This window comes from Nannobrachium achirus, assembly GCF_963921795.1.
Source record: "Nannobrachium achirus genome assembly, chromosome: 21".
Taxonomy (NCBI): domain Eukaryota; kingdom Metazoa; phylum Chordata; class Actinopteri; order Myctophiformes; family Myctophidae; genus Nannobrachium; species Nannobrachium achirus.
Genome location: NC_137828.1, coordinates 46,197,539 through 46,219,180, shown reverse-complemented (window position 1 = coordinate 46,219,180; position 21,642 = coordinate 46,197,539). Strand labels below are relative to the sequence as shown.

The 21,642-nt window shown below is 41.5% G+C and overlaps 1 protein-coding gene across 1 annotated transcript; it reads right to left on the bottom strand.

Moving 5' to 3' along the window:
• Positions 1 to 4,322: 4,322 nt before the first annotated feature.
• LOC308307154 (serrate RNA effector molecule homolog A-like) lies at positions 4,323 to 21,429 on the bottom strand. Its single transcript, XM_080752321.1, has 7 exons — positions 21,338 to 21,429; positions 17,927 to 18,020; positions 16,572 to 16,708; positions 15,273 to 15,475; positions 5,224 to 6,858; positions 5,016 to 5,140; positions 4,323 to 4,691 (listed from the first exon to the last, which is right to left on the bottom strand). Exons 3-5 carry the CDS (start codon positions 16,614 to 16,616, stop codon positions 6,804 to 6,806), a joined length of 303 nt encoding a protein of 100 aa, XP_080608447.1. The 5' UTR covers positions 16,617 to 16,708; positions 17,927 to 18,020; positions 21,338 to 21,429; the 3' UTR covers positions 4,323 to 4,691; positions 5,016 to 5,140; positions 5,224 to 6,803.
• Positions 21,430 to 21,642: the final 213 nt, after the last annotated feature.

Genomic DNA, 21,642 nt, shown 5'->3' with positions numbered 1-21,642 from the left:
GTGCCCAGTGTGTTCTCAAACCTAAGGAGACCATTCAGACCAAGGCTAAACGCGTGATATTGAAACTGGTAGACGGTAGTTCAATGGTTCAAACATTTTATGTTTAAAACTGGTTATCTGGCGCCATCTTCTGGCAGAACTGAGAACAGATTTTTGGACAAAATATCAACAGTGCATAATCCTATACAGAAATAACAAGGCAAAAAGCAGTCACAATACTGTAAAACATTTTCTAATTATGATAACAGAAGGGCTTTAAAAACAACAATATCTGGAGTGGACGTACCCTGTCCCCCCCCCTCCCAGTAAGCTGTGGAGTTCCCCAAGGTAGCATACTGGGACCTCTGTTGTTCCTAATATACGTGAACGACATGGCATCTGCTTGCGACTGCAACCTGTTCCTGTTCGCGGATGACTCGGCTCTCCTAGTCTCGGGCAAGGACCACTTGCAGGTTGAAAAGACACTTAACTCTGAACTGAGTAAGATCTGCACATGGCTTAACGACAACAAATTATCAATTCACCTGGGCAAAACCGAGTCCATCCTCTTTGGATCAAATCATAACCTCAAAAAGGTAGAGAACTTCACAATCAAAGTGGGTGACAAGGTCATAACACGAAAAAACGAAATCTCCTACTTAGGATGTATCCTTGATGCTAATCTTTCCAGCGAAAAGATGACTTCAAAAGTAATACAAAAAATCAACCAACGAACTCGTTTCCTACAGAGGATCGCCCCAATGGTCAACTTCAACACACTGAAGACCATAGCTGGTGCAATAATCCAGCCCCTCTTTGACTATGGAGTCCACGTATGGTATCGTGACGCCCCACAAGCCCTAAAAACTAAACTCCAAACAGCCCAAAATAAACTAATTAGGGTCCTGCTTAACCTTCCCAATCAGACTCACCTCACCGCTACTCACCAGTTAAGAGTGGGGTGGCTCAGAGTAGATGACAGAGTACAGCAACTTGCAATGGGCCTGGTGTACAAGATACACTACACCACTATGATACCCAAGTACCTGTCAAAATACTTTATAAACGTTAAGGATGTCCATAATTACAACACCAGAGGCAGTGCCACAGATCACGTTCAACCCAGAGTCAACTCAAAGAAAGGGTCGAACTCGTTCTTCTGCTACACCACAAAAATGTGGAATGCCTTACCGAAGGCCATAAAGGAGTGTGGATCACTAGCATCCTTTAAAATTGCCCTAAAAAACCACTTACAGGCAGCAGCCGTTCACAACTGGTAAAAACCTAGCCCAACCCTACCCTCCCTGCCCCTTCCTTGTATATACTGTACATACTGATTGTTTTAGACTTACTGTTACCTGGGTCCGTGTACGTTGTGTCAAACCAGAAACCTAACGGACTTCAACATTCAAAAGGCTCTCCGATCCCACGTTCCACATTCCAAGTATCTACCTGACACACACAGTACAGCGCCTTTCACAATGTGAAATGTGGTATGTGAATTTCACATTCCACATTTCGCATACCACATACCCAGAGCCGAAGCCCCGCCCCCTTCGTTTCTCTTCCGCCTTACGTCACCATGAAACCATGGAAACGGCCCCACGTCTTCAAAATAACAGTACTCTACAAGAGCACGAACCCCAGCCTGCACACAGTGGGGAGGTAAGCTAGCTGCCCATAAACGTTTCTAATAGCACGTATAACCTTTGCGTGTTTAATGTGCACGTTTCAGCAAAGTTATGTATATATAGTTCACCTGATGGAAGAAATAAGCCCATAGTAGAGTATTATATAAGGGGTGTAGGCCTCCGTTAGCATGTTAGCTTCCGTTTATGCTAATAAGCGTGGACTTGAGACATTGTACTTTATTAATCAACATTTCCATCACCCCGATGCCATGTTTAGACTCATGGATGTTGTAGTTGATCAGGGGTTTCAACAGGTGGTCCGTGGACCACTGGTGGTCCCTGGAAGGGTGCCAGGTGGTCCCCAGCTAAATGGAGAGATGGTAAACAAATGGACCCTTAGATCTTTAGTTAACTTATTGTTGAACATCTGCATTCATCCTGGTATTTCTCCTATGCTACCAATATCGTCTCATAACCCAACACAACAACAGTGGTCCCCAGGTTGATTCTTATGTGGTGGTGGTCCCTGGCTCATAATCAGTTGTAGATTAATGACCAGCAGTGTGATGAGACTTTTTCTGCCCATTTGGATTGAGAAAAAGGTGTGGTTGGATCGGATGTGAATTTGACCCTTTTCTAGGGACTATTTGCATAATCTGTTGAGCCATGTAACTTCACAATGCAACGTTTTGATAGTCCCATATATCATGTTCTATTAGTCGCTACACTTGATTCATGTAACAATCTTGTGAGATGTGTGTAATTGTGTAAACCAGTTAAATAAACTAGTTTAAAGACACTGTGTTGAGATTACAACTGTGATACAACCCCATTTAATTATCATGCCAGATTAATTATATCCATAATGATCTCACCCAGATAGCACTGTAATTACACAACAAAATGCTAAAAAAGTGCTAAACAACGGCAGGTTTTTATTTCTGGTTTCGACTTTGCATTCTTCTTCAGAAGGTACTGTGTCTTGACAATGTGAGCCTGTTTTCACTAAAGTGTGTGTGTGTGTGTGTGTGTGTGTGTGTGTGTGTGTGTGTGTGTGTGTGTGTGTGTGTGTGTGTGTGTGTGTGTGTGTGTGTGTCTGTCTATAACCTCAAGTTCAACAGTGTTCACATGAAGGTTCCACCGTTTCCACCTGGCCGACCTGTCACCCCTCCTGGATGGCGTTCCCCAATGTGGAATGGACCTACACAGCCACCAGACTAGTCCACTTGCTCCACATGCTGAACAATGATGACAGCCAGGGCTTCTTCTCTTCTGCTGGATCCACGGAGGAGGAAAGTTAACCTGGTCACCGCAGACCAGAACAACTTCCTTGGCTTCAGGAGGAAAGACTACGGGAAACTGGACTCGCAGGACAAGGGCTTCAGGGTCTGGTCTGATTGGCCAGACCTCACTGACCTTTCCAACTGGTCCAGAGTCCAGCTGATATGGACAACTGTTAGACAACATCTAACAGACTGAAGTCCTGTCACAGACCCCCGTGTGTAGCTGGGGAGGCCACCTTCACCACACTACAGGGAGAAATCAGCAGACTGACCAGAGACTAGTATTACCTGCCATTGATGGTTTTATGACACAGCCACACTCTCACACACACACATTATAATCCCATTTCTAATGCAATCATAAGACATAGTTTCGGCAGTTCTGCTTGTTATGAATTATGACCTTGTCTGATTGAACCAGTACGGGGCACATACTGATACCTATGACATGACAACACCTCAATAATACAAAAGGCATGTTCTGTTCTTGGCCATCTGTTGTCTTATTCTTGTTTCATATCTCATGGTCACGTTCTGTGGCCACTGTGCAATACTGTATTATATATTCTCTGTGTAATAAACCTCAGTGATGTGATCCTGCCTTGGTCTGTGTGCATGCTGAAAACTCACTTGGACACTTGGGAACACTGCTGAGCTAATAATGCATTATGACAAGCACTTAATACTTCATAAACCTTGTTACAAATTGATACAAGTGTTAACATGCTTTAAAAGTACAATGAAATTCATTATAACTCTGACCCGAGTTGCACTGTACCTGGCAAGTTATCTTATTCATGTAAAACAAATCCCTTCACCAAGGAAGAAAAAACATTTTTGGGGAAATGTTCAACCCCCAAATGGGGATGCTGGGGTTTAAATGTTATTACTATTATATTACTTATTTTCAATCTGTCCTAACAATGAAAATTTGCTCAGGTTTTCTTTGGTAAGTAGTGTTCATATTTGAACATTATAATAATGTCCTGCCAATCTAAATGTCAGAATGTTGATGGCGTCATTAAAATTCATGTTGACATGGCACACCATGTAGAAAATCAAAACATGGCACTTCGTTTCAAAAAGGTTGCTGAACCCTGCCTTAAAGTTTGCTGTATATACAAGTAAAATAAAAAGCATAAACTTGGGTAAGAAAAAAATGTTCTGACAAAACCTTATGACTATCATGCATTCATTTATAGCAGTGACGTGTTATTACAACTATAACACTGACCCTTGCCAAAGTTTGTTTCATATAGTAGTGTAGTATGTTTGAGAAAGAAACAACTCTATAACATAATGTAATATGATATAACATAACATATATGATTTATATGGAGAAAAAAATTGTAATACTTATAGGTGGATGATCCTTTTTTTTCAATGATCATAGTGTTGTCCATTCTACTATAACTTAATGCTTAAGTGTGCCATTTCTATGGCCGTTCCTAGTGGATGTGCACACTCTAGTGGACAGAACCTGCACTGCACCCAAATACTTGACATGTTGCAACAGGAAGACAAATTCTTAGAGTATGATCTACAGAAGGACTAGGCAAAGGATAATACTGCAATATCATCATTTAGAATAAATGAACAAGTCAAAAGTCATGCCATATTAGTCATGCCATATTACTCAATATCCATTTTATTTACTGCCTCAGAATGTCCCCCATAATGTGGACGAACTCTGACATCCCCTCAAGCTCCCAGTAGTTGTCCTCGAACGAGCCGTCTCTGCATTTGGGACACATCAACCCCCGACAACACCGGGCAGCTACCGGCTCGCTCATGACATCTGCCAAGAAAATAAAAAGGTTGATTAGAAGATACATTTGAGCAGAGTCTACATGACTGGAACTTATTCCTGGTAAAGAACAGATATATATATATGCCAAAAAGCTTTTTGAAATTGCATTTAAAAAACAAAACTGCAACTCAATTTCAATGTGTTCTCAAACTCTGGCAAAACTTAAAAGCTACATTCAAATAGGCTGCTTCCATAGAGTTAATCTTGTGAGTCTAGTGATGACTAAAGATGTAGGTGAATGGAATCACACCAATAGTCAATCAGGTTAGCTTGTTGGAACTGTAAAAAGTACACTTTCATGAATCAGCCAACCTTGTCAAGGGAACCATTTCCCTCCAGAAAGTCGTTCATCTCCCTCAGGTAGGTGGAGACTGGAGACTTCCTGGACAGCCTGGAGCAGTTCCTCCACTTCCTTGGCACTCTCCTTCTGAACCGTACTGTGGAAATACAAATAATTTCATTTATACCATCTCAAATGCAAACAGTTGATGCTCATGCCTTAAGTGTTTGAGACATTTACCTTGTCCGCTTCCTCTTGCGTGTCAGTAACTGTGTAGGAGCTCTGTGGGACAGCAATGACCTTCTGGCTGTGAATGTAAGGTCTAAGAAAACTACTTTTGGCAAAAACGGATTTTAATTCATTTGGTTTTCAAGAATCATGAGCATGGCGATCTTTACCCGTAAAGCAACCCTTTTACCACATATCAGTCTATCAGATTAACAATGTTAAGTCCATTCCTGTAAATGACTGGAGGCTTTGCCTCATAACATTTTCATTTTTGATTATAGGACAGATCTTCTGGATTTAAATAGCTTGAGGGTAAAAGCTAGACACCGATAAAACTGGTGCATAGTTACCATTGCAGTCAGGACTAAAAATAATAATAGCTTGGATTTATATAGCGCTTTTCTAGGTACCCAAAGCGCTTTACAACAAAAGGAAACAACAACTTTATTACGATAAAACAGTAAAAACAACAAATACAATAAGAAAAAAAAAAGTAGGTCAAGGACTAAGGAGGCATAATTTGCCAGACCTCAGCTGGGATAAGCAATCCTGAAGAGGTGAGTTTTGAGTGAGGCTTTGAATGAGGGGAGGGAGCGCTTCTGAGGTGGTTGGGGAGAGCGTTCCAAAGGGTGGGGGCAGAAACAGAGAAAGCCCTGTCCCCCCAGGTGCGGTACTTGGCCGTGCGGACCTCCAGGAGGTTGGCTTCACTGGACCTGAGGGATTGTGAGGGGATGTAGGGGTCGATGAGATCAGAAAGGTAGGAGGGAGCCAGGTTATTGAGTGCCTTGTAGGTGGTTAGCAGGATTTTGTAGTGGATTCTTAGTTTGACAGGGAGCCAATGCAGGTCGTGGAGGACAGGAGTGATATGGTCTCTGGAGCGGGTACTGGTAAGAAGGCGAGCGGCGGAGTTTTGGACGTATTGTAGTTTGTTGAGAGTTTTGGCAGTGGTACCATTGAGGATGCTATTGCAGTAGTCTAACCGGGATGTGACAAATGCATGGATGAGTGTTTCGGCAGCTGTGAATGTCAGTGAGGGCCAGAGGGCCCGAGGCGGGCAATATTCTTGAGGTGAAAGAAGGCAGTTTTAGTGATCTGGCTTATGTGGGGGCGGAATGAGAGGGTGGAATCAAATATGACACCAAGGTTACGGATGTGAGTGGAGGTAGTTACAGTGGAGCAATCAATGCTGAGGGTGAAGTCGACCAGGCGTTGCTTTCTGGCATACAGAACAACAGGCTCATCTTTTTCTATATGAGCCTGAACCTTTTGGACGATGTCGTCCAGGTTTGCCTCAGTCTGTGAACTGGATGCTCGTGGTGTCATCCTCATACAGGACCCCATGTTGAACACTTCCTAGGATGATGGCTCTGACAGAAAAAGACCATGTGGTTCAAACTGAGATTCTTAATTCTCCTTTCCAAAAAGGTTTGGCCTCATACAGTAAACTCTCAAACATTAAGAACAAAATTCAACGTTCATAGTTCCACACATGTTCACAATTCTTAATCAATGGCCTGAAGCAGAGTGTCATATTCTAAAGCCAGTCCATCAATGACAAAGACCTGAGATGTTTGCTGAACGTCATTGCCCAGTCAGGATGTAGGGTTCCGGTTTGGACGCCTTGGCCTCAACCATGTTAGTTCCAGGCTGAAAAAACAACAACAACAAAAAATTAGGGCGAGTAAGGACCAAATGCCTATTAAGTATACATAGAGGAGGAAAAAATCCTAAAAAAGAGCCTTAGTTTTTGAGGTACCCCTACCCGGGGTAGAACAAAACGCGACATAGTTTTTTCATATCTTTAGGATGTCCCCTTCATGAAATGGATTGTCCCAAGTTTTACTTTGACTGCAAAAGTCATGAAATTGATCCATGAAGGGACTCATCACATAGGCAAAAAAACGCCTATCCTGAAAGATGGAGTTCCAAGTCAATCCTTTGTCATTTTCTACCTGCAGGTTGTTTTTACCTCATACTTGCACAGATGGTCCACAGGTAGTGTCCTTACATCCCAGAACAATCAGAATGCAAAAATATGGTTCTGTTTTGAATCTGCAGCCTTTTATATAAGGACTTTCTATAGGCGGAAATTACATTTCTAAGGAATGTTCCCCTGTAAGTCTGGTGATAATCTTCTATAAGGGGTAGAACAAAACGCAACATAGTTTTTTCATATCTTTAGGATGTCCCCTTCATGAAATGCACTGTCCCTAGTTTTACTTTTACTGCCAAAGTCATGAAATTGTTCCATGAAGGGACTCACCACATACTGTAGGCAAAAATCGCCTACCCTGAAAGATGGGGTTCCAATTCAATCCTTTGTCATTTTCTACCTGCAGGTTGCTTTTACCTCATACTTGCACAGATGGTCTACAAGTAGTGTCCTTACATCCCAGAACAATCAGAATGCAAAAATATGGTTCTGTTTTGAATCTGCAGCCTTTAATATAAGGGACGGTCCGTTTAAAATGAATAATTGGTATAGTCCATAAGAGGGGGGGGTCATCAAATATTTATCTGAGCAGTTGGGGGGGCCATGTTTTTTTTATTTTGTCTGTAGGGGGGGTCATGCAACTTTAATTAGTCGAATTTTGTAATTAAAAATGCTTAGCTTTGTTGTTTATCTAAACAACATTAAGTTAGTATATCAAAGTTTCACCCCTACATAGTTGACTCAACTTGGTACATTCCAGTCCTACACGTCCCTCGGCCCCGCCCCCTCCTCTGCTCTCCACTGTTCAATGCGTTGTTGTGGACATTCACTGCGTGCTGTGCTGCTCACACAGGAGTTTCCTGGTAGCAGCTGGATACATATAGGCTAACAAACACCTTATTTGTTGTCACAACTCGAAATGTTCACTTACCAAGAGAGGAATATAAGCATACCTCCAGTTTTTCCCCCCCAAAAAGAAAAGCATGTAGAAAAAAAGGTGTGTAATTCTCTCTCTCACTCTCACTCTCTCACACACACACAGCTGCAGTGGGAAGGAGTCAAGGAGAGAGAAAAGACTCATGCATACTTTGTTTACTTTGCTTGGTTTTCATATCATGGAAAATGGATCACAGTTGCTCAATCTTTCTTTAGTTTGGAGTGTTGTTGTAACCCCAAGAGGGCACCTATGGAACCAAATGGACCCCCAACATCAAATAGTGTGTTATAAAATTTGCCTCTAGGTATTGATAAACCTATAGGCTATAGCAGCAATTATGTTAAACTAGTATCTAGTAAAATAACGGGTGGCTCTTAATAGCCGCTTTGTGAGTTTCTGTAACCCAGAGAAGGGATAATATGGACCCTCAAGGCTGTCATGGGTCCAGTGGTGGAAAAAGTAGTCCAATTATTTAAGTAAAAGTATCAATACAATAATGAAGAAATACCCAGATACAAGTAAAAGTCTGGAATTCAAAATGTACTTGAGTAAATGTACAGAAGTATTGGCATCAAAATGTACTGAAAGTACCAAAAGTAAAAGTACTCGTGCAGAATGTCCTGTTCTTTTCTGATCTTTTGAAAATAGCAGATCTACAAGCTCACAATGCGTTGCGTCTATTTTCAAATGGCCAAAAATATATAGGCTATAGGGCTGAAGTGGTTGATGTAGGTAATCCAAATATACAAAGTAAGTAAAGTTTTCAAATAATTGTAGAGGAGCAAAAGTACAATATTTGTCTCTGAGATGTAGTGGAGTAAAAGTATTACAGTATTGGAAATTGGAAATACTCAAGTAAAGAACAAATACCTCAAAATTAAAAAGTACAGGACTTAAGTAAATGTACTTAGTTATTTTACATCACTGCATGGGTTTCTCCTGTTGTCTTGAATACAAAAAAACATTGTTTATAGTGGGGGGGGGGGGGGGGGGGGGGGGTCATGCATTTTCCTCAAGTCTCTCAGGGGGGGTCACCCAAAAATATTTGAAGGGTGTGGGGGGGCCAAGGAAAAATATAAAAATGATATCACATGTGAACCAGCACCCCCTAGTGGAAAAAAAACGAATGGTCCCTAAGGACTTTCTATAGGCGGAAATGACATTCCTAAGGAAGAATCCCCTGTGATCCTGGAGATAATCTTCTATAAGGGGTAGTACAAACCCTGACAGTGTTTTACTTGTCCTCTTCATGAAATGGATGGTCAGTAGTTTTACTTTTACTGCAGAAGTCATGAATTTGATCCATAAAGGTACCCACCATAAAAAAGCCTACCCTGAAAGATGGAGTTCCAAGTCAATCCTTTGTCATTTTCTACCTGCTGGTTGTTTCATCTCATATTGCACAGATGGTCTACAGGTAGTGTCCCTACATCCCAAGGGGGAGGCTCTCTCCATTCCGACATGTCGCCACTCCGAAATGGACTTCTTATTGTCGGAGTGGCGACACTCCCATGGGCCTAAGGTTTAGGGTTAGGGGTAGAGATAGGGTTAGTGTCGGAATGCAGACATGTCGGAAAGGAGACATGTCGGAGTGGAGAGATGCACCCATCCCAAGGCCTAATTCTCTTCACCTCAAAAGCAGCAAACATATTGTTCTATAAGCAGTCTATGGTATTCAGACTTAAATGCAGTACATTATATATGTAAGCCTATATTCAGTAGAATACACTACACTTTGTGCGCCATTCTTAATGCCAAATAATCAGCAGCCTTTTCTCATTTTCATTTATTTCTTTTTCAATCAACAACTATTTTGAGCAGTGTAAGGGAGACTGACCAATGTTTGATTATTTGGCATGCAGTAAGCCAAAGATTCTCAGATCCTGAAGTTCATGAATGTGCTTCGCCAGCTTGTTGAAAGTATTATTGCTTATTCTGAACAGGCTGCTTGTTGCATTGCATCCAGTCAATGCGTGCCATGCTAGAAGACTCTCACACAAAGCCACTCCCAATGTATTTGTAATATCAGACATTGGGATGTATCGTTGTCTATCCCATGACCAGCATGCATGAAAATGGCAGCTATTCCAAGGAGTTGTTGACTGACATAGTAGGTGAGCAACACAAGTATATCCATAGTACTGTACATATAAATTAGGTCAGGGTCTGAGAACCTTTGGCTTGACAGATAGTCTACCAGAGGCTTCAGGATGTTCAAGACAATATGCCCTCACTCTCTATGGCCTAAAAAAGAAGGCAAAGGGCCAGGTGTGTTCTAGTCTTGATGAGCTCCGTTGTATTCTTGCATCAACGACAGACATGCCAGTCTCACACCTGCCTCCCACTGAGGATATTTTTGAATGTTCAACAGGCTATGTACCAAACTGGTACAGTATATGGTGCCACAATCATGTCCCCAAACCCCTTTTGTGGAATCCAGTTGGGAAGGGTTGGATGCTAAAGGATACATCACTAAAGCCTGTCCTGTTCAAAAAATAGCCTGCACCAAGCAGTAAGAGACCTCACCCAACTCTACTGCTATGATAAGGATTGTTGCAGTCAAAGTAGTACGTGCCTCAATGTCTCTCTGTGGGATTGTGTTGTACATAATATTGCTCCTGTATTTACAATACATTGCCTGTAAACTAAAATAAACAAGAAATGACACAATCCTTTTATACCAGCTTGTGCCTTGTGGACCAGCCTTGACTGTAGAGCATTGTAGTGGCCCTTGGTTGTAATCCACTGGGAACTGAATTCCTTCTTACCGTTTATATTATAATAATATATACCATCATACCATATTTATTACCATAACATAAATAGTAAGACTGAATTCAATTAATCCATTGACCAGCCATTGACCAATAGATACACAGCCGATTACGTCACGAACAAACTCCTGACAAAATTATGTCTGAATTTGGGAGATCACAGCTTTGTATCCATTGACCAGCTTTGCAAATTGGTCAGTCCCCCTCACACTCAAATTAGTTGTTGATATGAAAATATTGAAAAAGAAATAAACGAAATAAATTAAAATGAGAAAAAGCTGCTGTTTGATTATTTGGCATGCAGTAAGAATGGCACACATATATAGAAAAACTCCTGATTCACAATACAAGCATATTATGACATATTCTTCTGGTTTATTTTGGTTGTTGGTGTATTCCCGATTGACAATCTGAATGGAGTTTGTTAATTTCTATTGATAATGAGCACCTTATCGATCCTGCTTATTGACCCATGGGCTTTTAATCGAGCCCACTGTTGAGCGCTTTATAATATTTTGTGGGAAGATGTGAGATTCTGAACAGAACTGGTATCTTTTTGCATTGGCCAGTTGTTGTGAGTCTGAGTTTGTCTATGAGGATGAGAATTGACAAAAGTAAAAAATATTGTCATTTAATATCTTTAGAAAATCATTCATTAGTGTGCAGTAAGTGTTAAATGGCTATATATTATGAATAGTACTGTAACAATGTATTAATCGCCTCTTGTCTTGATTATTTAAACATGATGTCATGGGCCGCTATGCTTAATAACAAGCTTGATAAGCCCAAATCTTATTGATACCGGGATATCAAGTTTGTAGTAGGCCCTTGTTTCCAGCTCCTTCCCTACCAGTAAGTGGAAATGGTGTATGATTAACTTGTGGGGATATTTCTGCCCTTTCTTGGTAAATCACTTTTTTGCATTCTGATTATTTTGGGATTTAAGGACGCTACCTGTAGACCATCTGTGCAAGAATGAGGTAAAAACAACCAGCAATAGAAAATTACAAAGGATTGACTTGGAACTCCATCTTTCAGGGTAGGCGTATTTTTTGCCTATGTGGTGAGTCCCTTCATGGATCAATTTCATGACTTTTGCAGTAAAAGCAAAACTACTGACCATCCATTTCATGAAGAGGACAAGTAAAAGTTATGAAAAAACTTTGTCATAGTTTGTACTACCCCTTATAGAAGGATTACAGGGGAATTTTCCTTAGGAATGTCATTTCCGCCTATAGAAGGTCCTTATATAAAAGGCAGCAGATTCAAAACAGAACCATATTTTTGCATTCTGATTGTTCTGGGATGTAAGGACACTACCTGTAGACCTTCTGTGCAAGTATGAGGTGAAAACAACCTGCAGGTAGAAAATGACAAAGGTTTGACTTGGAACTCCATCTTTCAGGATAGGCGTTTTTTTGCTTATGTGGTGAGTCCCTTCATGGATCAATTTCATGACTTTTGCAGTAAAAGTAAAACTCGGGACAATCCATTTCATGAAAGGGACATCCTAAAGATATGAAAAAACTATGTCGCGTTTTGTTCTACCCCGGGTAGGGGTATGGTCAACTTCTGGCCTATTTTTTCCTCTACTAACATTGTAAGGACCATATTCTTTTGTTAAACTGCCAAAGAGTTGCTAGCCTATTTCAGAGAGACGGAGTCTGTGATGTTCTTCAGCACCGGGTTCGAGTCTGGAAACTGAGTTATACAAAAATATACTTTTATTATACATTAGAACAGGGGTCTTTAACAGGGGATCCTCAAAGTTAATACAGGGGGTCCTCCAATCTTTGTGTGATAGAAAGAAACCTTTTTTCCTTTTCCTTTTATATAAACCATTGAACCTTAGCGTCCGTATTCAGAGAACCTTAGGCAAAATGTACAAGTTCACAACGCCTCGCAGATCTACAAGCTTGTAGATCAGCTATTTTCGGCAAAGAGGTTTGGTGTAGAGGGGAAAAAGAGCAGACTAAGTACAGAGTGAAAGGTCACGTTTATTAAGTATTGACGGTTCAAGTGGTTAAATATCTGAAAACACAAATTGACATGAATCCAAAATACACTGATGATTGTGCCGTCAAGCGATGAAACTATATGGAATCTATGAAAAGGTTGTGGGGGTCCCTGCTTCATCTCAGCTAAGGGGTCCTTAGCCTGAAAACGTTGAAGACCCCTGCATTAGAACACTAGTTCTATGCCAATCAGACAAATTGAAACATGTGTGTAACAGAGTTAGAAATATCCCTGTATTAATTTCTACCAAATCGATGTGCTTGCCTTTCAATGTATTGTATTGTGCTGTATAGTTCTAAAGCCACCTGGTGGACAAACAGTACAGCTGCATGCAGTGTCCGTTTGTGCACTAGGGATGCGAATCTCGACCACTGAGGCGATACGATACGCACCTCGATACACTGCCAGCGATACGATATAATTGCGATACATTGAAATCCTGCCGATACAATACATCACGATCCACCCGTTCCCGATACGATTCACCACGATTCAAGCCCAAATCCCAAAATGTACAAAACATAGCGACTAAAGATTTATGAAATTTTAATTCAAGGCAATTTATTGTTTCACTGTAGTACTAGGCTCTGTCTAACAACCCAACATATAGTATTCTGGGAGAACGCAAAGCTATGGCTATTGTAGAATTGTTTGATAACTAATCATATAGAAGGCCTATGTCATTATTAGTAGGCCTATATGTCTTCAACTGGGGGTCAGGGACCCCAATCCAGGGTTATTACAGGGGGCCTGCCAAATATTTGTGTGATACAGTAGGCTATAATGCCTAGCCTACAGCGAGGGTCCCTGCTTGATCTCTGTCTGAGCCAAGGGGTCCTTGACCTGAAAAACAATAAAGTCCCTCCCTGGTTTGTATTATTATATTATATCCAGGATTATGCAATTTCTATAGCCAAAATGTTTTAAAACAGACCTACAAGCTCACAGCGTGTCGCATCCACGACGCATTGTGAGCTTGTAGGTCTGCTATTTTAGGTGCGACACCCTTGTACAGCGATGTATAAATTAGGCTTCTTTCCCAGAGCAGAACTAGCAGCAGAGAAAGTAAGAGTTGCTTGCATCAACAGGAAAGTTGTAGAACAGTGACAAATACTTTGTTTTAAACGCAAGCAGTAGTCCTACAACACCCAGCAACATTGTTGTTGTGTGTGTGCAGTTAATATAGCGCAGAAGATGATCTCAATCAATTGTCCGTCGGAGATTCGCTAAGAAGCGGCTGTTGATTACATATCACTCGATCAGCCTGTGCTACTCTGTGACAACAATCAGCACAGCTGACTTGGATGTTATAAAGCTAAGTACTGTACTACTAATCTTGCATATTTTTAACCCGTGGGGCTGCTAGTTCATCTGTGTTGATTCACTCGCATTTGCTGCACTGTCTGTCTCCCTGGTTGCCTGCATGCAGAGTGCAGATGTTGTCCGTCTGTCCGAGTCGCAGCTCGCGTTAAAGACTGGCTTTTGGGGAGGGGGCTGAACGGTTGATGATGGTGCATTCATGGCGCCTCGGAAACACAGGATAGAATGAAATACTATATGGAAGAACCGATACAACCGCGATATTTCCCGATCCAGACACTCACGATCCATCACGATTTCGTCCGTCTATTGTACCGGTACACACTGAATGAACCTATTCACCCGTATCGCGGACGTTTGTATCGCGATTACGATCCGTACCGGTATATCTTCGCATCCCTATTGTGTACACATATCCATGCTGGAGGTATTAGGAGCATGACAACTCTGTTGCAAACATTAAATGCATTTGTGGGGTTTTATATTCATCATCTTCACTCGGTGTTACAGATGTGTACTGTATGCTGCTGATGTGCTACAGATGACCACTGTGTGTCTCATGATCATCTATGTTTATACCAGGTAGGCTTTATTTGTTGAATGTGAGATCCACATATTGTTTACATACAATGGGGGAAATAAGTATTTGATAAACTGCCGATTTAGCAGGTTTTCCCACTTCCAAGAAATGGAGAGGTCTGCAATTTTTATCATATGTATACCTCAACTATGAGAGACTGAATCTAAAAAGACATTCCAGGAAATCACATTGTATGACTTTTAATGCATTCACGGGCCTCTCCAAGGTAGACAACATTATTAAAAGAGGGAAAAAGACGTGATTTAGTCTACTTAGCAGCGAGTGAAAATGCCTCGGTTATAATGGGGGCGGACGGGGATGAAGAGCAGCAAAGGCTCGCTAAGAATGAGAACAGGCTCCAGTAAGCTAGGATAAGCTAGCTTTCCACGCTTACAATGGGAGTCGACGTAAGTGTCTCTCCATTCTACGGGTCTGACTAATGGTAATCTTTAAGACTGTGGTCCCAGCTCTCTCTGTGTCCGTCTCTCTCCCAGTGTTTACCTGTCTGTCTGTCTGTCTGTCTGTCTGTCTGCCTGCTTGTCTCCATCCCACAGCAGTCCTCTGGTGTCCCGGGTGTGGATGAGTCTGGCAGACAGCTTGATGTCGTTGCGGACCACCGGTTTGTGGTGCGTCAGACCTTGGACGTTACGAACCCAACGAGCCAGGTCTCTGTTCACCACCGGAGACAGCTCACAGTCACGCAGCTATGGACACGCAGGCACACACACACACATTTTGTTAGATTGCAGAGAGACAGCGTCATCACATCATCCTAGTACAGTGGTTCTCAACCTTTTCAGGCAGCAAACCCCAAAATAATCAGATTTTAACTGGGGACCCCCCCCCCCTAACAGGAAACGCCTACTTACTGAGTGGCAAAAAGAAACTGGCCTTGACATTCCATACATCCAAACAAGTCCTATCTGATTGCATTAAATGACATTAAACTAACTTTCCAACTCGATTTGCCATTCACTGTATACAGCAACAAGTCTCTATGCATAGAGACACAGAGGTGGCCCCGGATTTAAAGCTATAAGATCCTAACCCTTTTTGAACACCTACTGAAATGGGCCGGTGAGCAGGAGTAAGAACTAGAGAACATCAAACATCATGTGTGATGAAGGTCACAGCGACAGGAACTAATATGCATTAAACTATTTGTGCTGTAAGTGTAGACAGTGTGCAGGACTAACATTTTTTAACCATTGCTTTTAGAAAAACATCCCAGACCATTATATTTTATGGAAGATGTTTCTATAGCTAGTTTGACCTTTTGAACACCCTTTCATCTCAAAATAACGTTAAGGTGCTGACACCAGGATGGTCAACCCAAATGGGATATGGTCAAACATGTGCATGCATGTGTGCAACTATTACTGGGGCGGTAGTTGCTCAGGAGGTAAAGAAGCAGCTTCGCAATCAGAGGGTTCCCAGTTAGATCCCGGGCTCCCCCAGAGTCAGTGTTGAAGAGTCCTTGAGCAAGACTCTGAACCCTTAACTGCTCCTGATGAGCAGGTTGGTGCTGCGCATGGTTTCCTCTGCCATCTGTGGAAACGTGTGTGAGCCTTGGATAAATGGCACTAGGAAAATGCACCATATAGTAGTTTGAAAAGGGCATTTGTTTCAAATCTATCTTGTATCTAAATCTAATGGACACCCCGGATGAAAAAATGATGTTCCAAACGGGTCTACTGTTAAACGTGAGAGTACTACCTGTAGGAATCTGGACTCAAGACACTTCAGAACAGATGTTACAGATGTGTGCTCATACTAACAGATGTTCACTACAGTACTCACAGCAGTGATCTCATCCTTGGACACCTCAGGATAGATGTTCCTCATGAACAGAGAGGTGGTGAAATGCAGAGGTCTGGGTTTAGGAGGTCCCTCCTTCTGTCTCTCCTTCTCTCGTTCCTTACGGCGCTCCGCCCCGTCTGACACGCAAACACATGCGCGCACACCGCACACACAGAACATTCTATTTCACTAATGCATATTCGTATTCTCTCTATGAATTCCATGTCTCTGCCTGTGTGTCTGACCATAAACTCAATGACACACCAGAGATTCCATGCACTTGTTGGGTCGTGTTTGATACATAGCAGTGAATTTTTTATAGATGGTTCCAGACATCCAGACAGTAAAGCTGTCACGATTATGACATTTTACATGACGATTAATTGTCAATCAAATAAAGGCGATTAATGATTTAATTGTGTTTTTGTCGTTGACAATTACATTTCTGTTTGGCTTTTAGGTTTGAAGTTGCACATGACAGATATGACACATAACCCAAATATACAAAGAAATTAAGGACATATTTGACAACTTTATACTTAAAAAAGAACATTGATGGTGGAGATAGCCCATCTACAAGCTCACAACGCGTCGCGATGCTTTTATTATGTATCCAATACATTATAAACTCAATGTTATTTATTTCATTATGTTATAAATTATAACCCCTCTGCACTACATAATTGAAGGCAGTGGTGGTTTCTCAACCAGTGGTCCTTGAGGGGGTTCCAGCTAAACAGTGGTGTAAAGTAACTAAGTACATTTACTTAGTACAATTTTGTATTTTGTACTTCACTTGAGTATTTCCAATTTTCCAATACTTTTACTAGATCGAAATATTGTACTTTTACTCCACTATTTATTTGAAAACTTAGTTACTAGTTACTTTTTAGATATAAGTTGTAATTATTTTTAAAACATACATTAACCACTTTAGCCATGTTTTATAACTAGGCTGTTTGAAAATAGCCGATCTACAAGCTCACAATGCGTCGCATTGAGACGCGTTGTGAGCTTGTAGATCTACTATTTTCAAACGTTTTGTACTTTTACTTTTGGTACTTTAAGTACATTTTGATGCCAACACTTTCATACTTTTACTCAGTACATTTTGAATTCTGGGCTTTTAATTGTAACAGAATTTATACAGTGTAGTATGGGTACTTTTACTAAAATAGGCTATAAATAATTTTCCCACCAATGCAGCTAAATGATGGAGTTGGTAAACCAAATGGACCATTATAGATCTTTAACTCTTATTTTTGGGGTCTGCAAGGCATCAAATGGTGGTCCGTGGCTCAAATGCTGAATAAACACACACACACAAAAGAATGTTACATGAATCTTCAGCCGACCTGTTGGCGTTCGAGCTGATAGGGCGCATGCATCTTGGCCAAAGTCCTCCCCACTCTGCCCTCACTTGCATGGACTCCCTGGGCTTGGTCCAGTCTATTATTTGAAGAGTGTGGGGGTGGGGGGGGGGGGGGCATATATATATACACACACACATGTGAAAGTTAATACTGGGATGAGGACTGACAGTGTCAATTTGGGTATGTGAGAATGCACACGCACACACGCACACACACACACACACACACACACACACACACACACACACACACACACACACACACACACACACACACACACACACACACACACACACACACACACAATTTTGTTCCTATAGTGTTCAGCTGGGGGCTGCTGCTAACATACAGTACTACAGACTGAGTAGCCCTGGCTATCTAGAGGCTGCCTGGAAAGTTGTGTCCTATAGGCTTCCAGTGTGTGCCCAGACACACACAAACTCAGTCTCACACACAGTAGGCTTGAGCTCCGTTGATGACTAAGCTCCGCTTGGCCGCAAATTGCAACACTAGATTTTAGGTGATCTAGATCGGATGAATCTAGGGTTGCAATACCTCCCATAGGCAGCCGATGCATCAAAACGTTATTTTGCTATCTGATTGTATTAAAGACTTCAAACTCACCAATATTGCGGCTCTATGGAAAGCTTGGAATTTACTCTTTCTATCTTCAAAATGTTTGTTTCAGAAAAATCCACCATAGAAATGTTATGAGCCAGTTTCTATCAAAAACTTTGGTTCAGGTGATAATTTTTCCTGGAGTTTGGAAGCGCTTGTGGAAAATCTCTCAACGGTCCTGTGACCAGCTGGTTCTAAATGTTGCATAGTGCAGGAGGGGGACTTTGCGTTATGGAAGACGGGCACTTCCGAAGTTCAACACTTAGAAAATAAACCATGTCTGCTCGGATTTCATATATTTACGGTGGACATATTTACGGTGGATTTTTCTGAAACAAACACTTTAGCCCATTTTCCACTGGCCCAACTCCACACCACTCCACACCACACCGCCCACTTGTGCCAGGTTTTCCACTACAAGGACCTGGGTAGAGTGGTGTGAAAGTGGTACTAAACAGGGTACTAAAAAGTATCCTATCCACTCTAGAGTAGGTCTGAGCTAGGCCAAACAGGGCCAAACACTTCATAATGACTGATCACTCACTGACTTTTCATTTAGACCACCAGGATATAGTTGTAATACAGGATAATAGATTCTATTGTGTTATAACCACTATTATAATCTATTATAGTGTATTTTAATTATCATAGTAATACATTAATACTTTATAATGTATTATAATCACAGTTATAATCCATTGCAGTGCATTATAATTAGGATAGTTGTAATACAAATTTATATTGTATTATAATCACAGTTAAAAGGGTCAATTTGTTTCTTGCCGATAGGGGTACTTTTTTGTAATGGAAAATGTAGATATTTTTATGTGGTGTGGTGTGGTGCTAAAACTGCAGTCGAAAAGGGGCTAAAAGCAGATAGAAAGTAAATTCCAAGCTTTCCATAGAGCCGCAATATTGGTGAGTTTGACGTTGTTTAATACAATCAGATAGCAAAATAACTTTTTGATGCATTGGCTGCCTATGGGAGTTCCCAGATAAATGATGGATAGTTAGGAACCAAATGGACCCTGCAGCTGTAACTCCCGGTGTACAATGAATGAATGAATGAATGAATGAATGAATGAATTTATTTTCGTGTCTGGCTGCCTTTCACAGCCCATCCCTTACGGGATTATTCAGACACAATTACATAAAATTTTCTTTTTCACGTACATTTTCTTTTTTCTTATTTTCCCAGTGCCAACAAGCTGACACAAAAACACATAAATAAACAAAATAAAGTAATACTGCATAATTAAGATCACAAGTACATCAGTTGTTGTTCTGAACGAGAGTGGAGGGCAAGAGAGAGAGAGAGAGAGAGAGAGAGAGGCACAAAGACAGAATGAACAAGAAACAGACTTGAATAATAGGTTGGTATGATCCATCACAGTGCCACTGTCTATGTGTAAGTTGCATGTCTTCTTCCATTCCAGGCTTTATGTATGAAATTGGAGATTGCAAATGTATGGTTATCAAATAAATACTTAACTAAATCACTATCCAGAAATATATCTACATGCACTTTATCAAAGAGTGTTTTTCTTAAGTCATGATAAAAAGGGCAGTACAATAAATGGAGTTCATTTGTATATACAGTTATGGTGGTCTGTGATCTAATGCAGGGGTTCTCGAAGTGGGGTCTGGGGACCCCTAGGGCCCTATCTGCCAGTGGTTCTCAAACTTTTTCATGCCAAGGCAAGGACCCCTAAATTAATGTCTAATTGGCCCCATACAAGATTTGTGGTGTTAAAAAAAATGACAAATATTTTCAAAGAATGTCAAGATTTCTTTAAAATAGCTGATTCATATCGGGCCCTGGGGGTCGCCTGGCCCCACTCTGAGAACCACTGCTTAAGACCACGGAGGGCCTTAACTCTGTATACAAACGGAACCAAATATAGACCCGGTGTATTTGTACACTCAGGAGTTACAGCTGCATTAGCCCTGAATACATGACTCTCATATACATGAGAGTCATGCTCGAACTTTAACATGAGGACCAGTGGGTAATCGAGCCCTCAACGGTTTGCGCTAGGAACATCAGATTTCAAAAATAAAGTGCTTACCCAAGCCAACTCTGCTAACGATTTGACGCCGCACAACGTTCATTACACGCCGCTCCCCGGTTGTTAAGTAAAAAGCATTTTTGTCCGAAATTATTTTGTTTTCCATTGGTTTTCCATTGGACATCCGGGTCATTTAGCCCTGATTCAGGGCTAGCGAGGAAATGACCCGGATGTCCAATGGAAAACAAAATAATTTCGGACAAAAATGCTTTTTACTTAACAACCGGGGAGCGGCGTGTAATGAACGTTGTGCGGCGTCAAATCGTTAGCAGAGTTGGCTTGGGTAAGCACTTTATTTTTGAAATCTGATGTTCCTAGCGCAAACCGTTGAGGGCTCGATTACCCACTGGTCCTCATGTTAAAGTTCGAGCATGACTCTCATGTATATGAGAGTCATGTATTCAGGGCTACAGCTGCATAAGGGTCCATTTGGTTCCTAAATCATCTGAGGACGCCCTAAAAAAGCTTAAGTAGACCTGGGGGTCCCCACCGACGCTATCCTGAGATTGTTTTTGTATCGGTAGTGTTAGCCACCGTCTTTGGACTAGGAGGCTAACGTTTGCTAACGTGAGCTAGGCTAACGTTAGCTGTGTTAGCTTAATAGCCTCGACAATTGCCTACTTTAAGACTTTAATGGGTAACGTTAGCTTAAGTTAAAGCAGCACAGTCAATGTGAATTAGATATATAACGTAAGTGAGCACAAACCTTTATTGTTTTGATCATCCAGAGATATCTGCAGTGATTTGCTGCAGTGCAGCAGAGACGAGACGCGCGCGCTCCAAGGAGTCGGGAGACCAGTCAAAGGAAAGGGAAGTGACGTAGAACCCGAGGACGTACGCACCAGAGTGTATATAAGAGAGTTACGTCACTTACGTCGACTCCCATAGTAAGCGTGGAAAGCCTATTACTCTATGGTGGGAAGCTTACGCATGCGCACTTGCGCACGCATGGAGCCTGTTCTCATTCCTAGCTAGCCTCTGCTGCTCTTCAGCCCGTCCGCCCCCACTATA

Bases quoted from the DNA above. Each gene is read 5' to 3' on its own strand.
- LOC308307154 (XM_080752321.1), bottom strand. From the start codon at position 16,616: ATGAGGAACATCTATCCTGAGGTGTCCAAGGATGAGATCACTGCT. The intron at 15,476-16,571 runs GTGAGTACTGTA...GCGTGTCCATAG, and splicing joins CCAAGGATGAGATCACTGCT to CTGCGTGACTGTGAGCTGTC. The intron at 6,859-15,272 runs GTAAACACTGGG...TTGTTTTTTCAG, and splicing joins ACAGACAGACAGACAGACAG to CCTGGAACTAACATGGTTGA.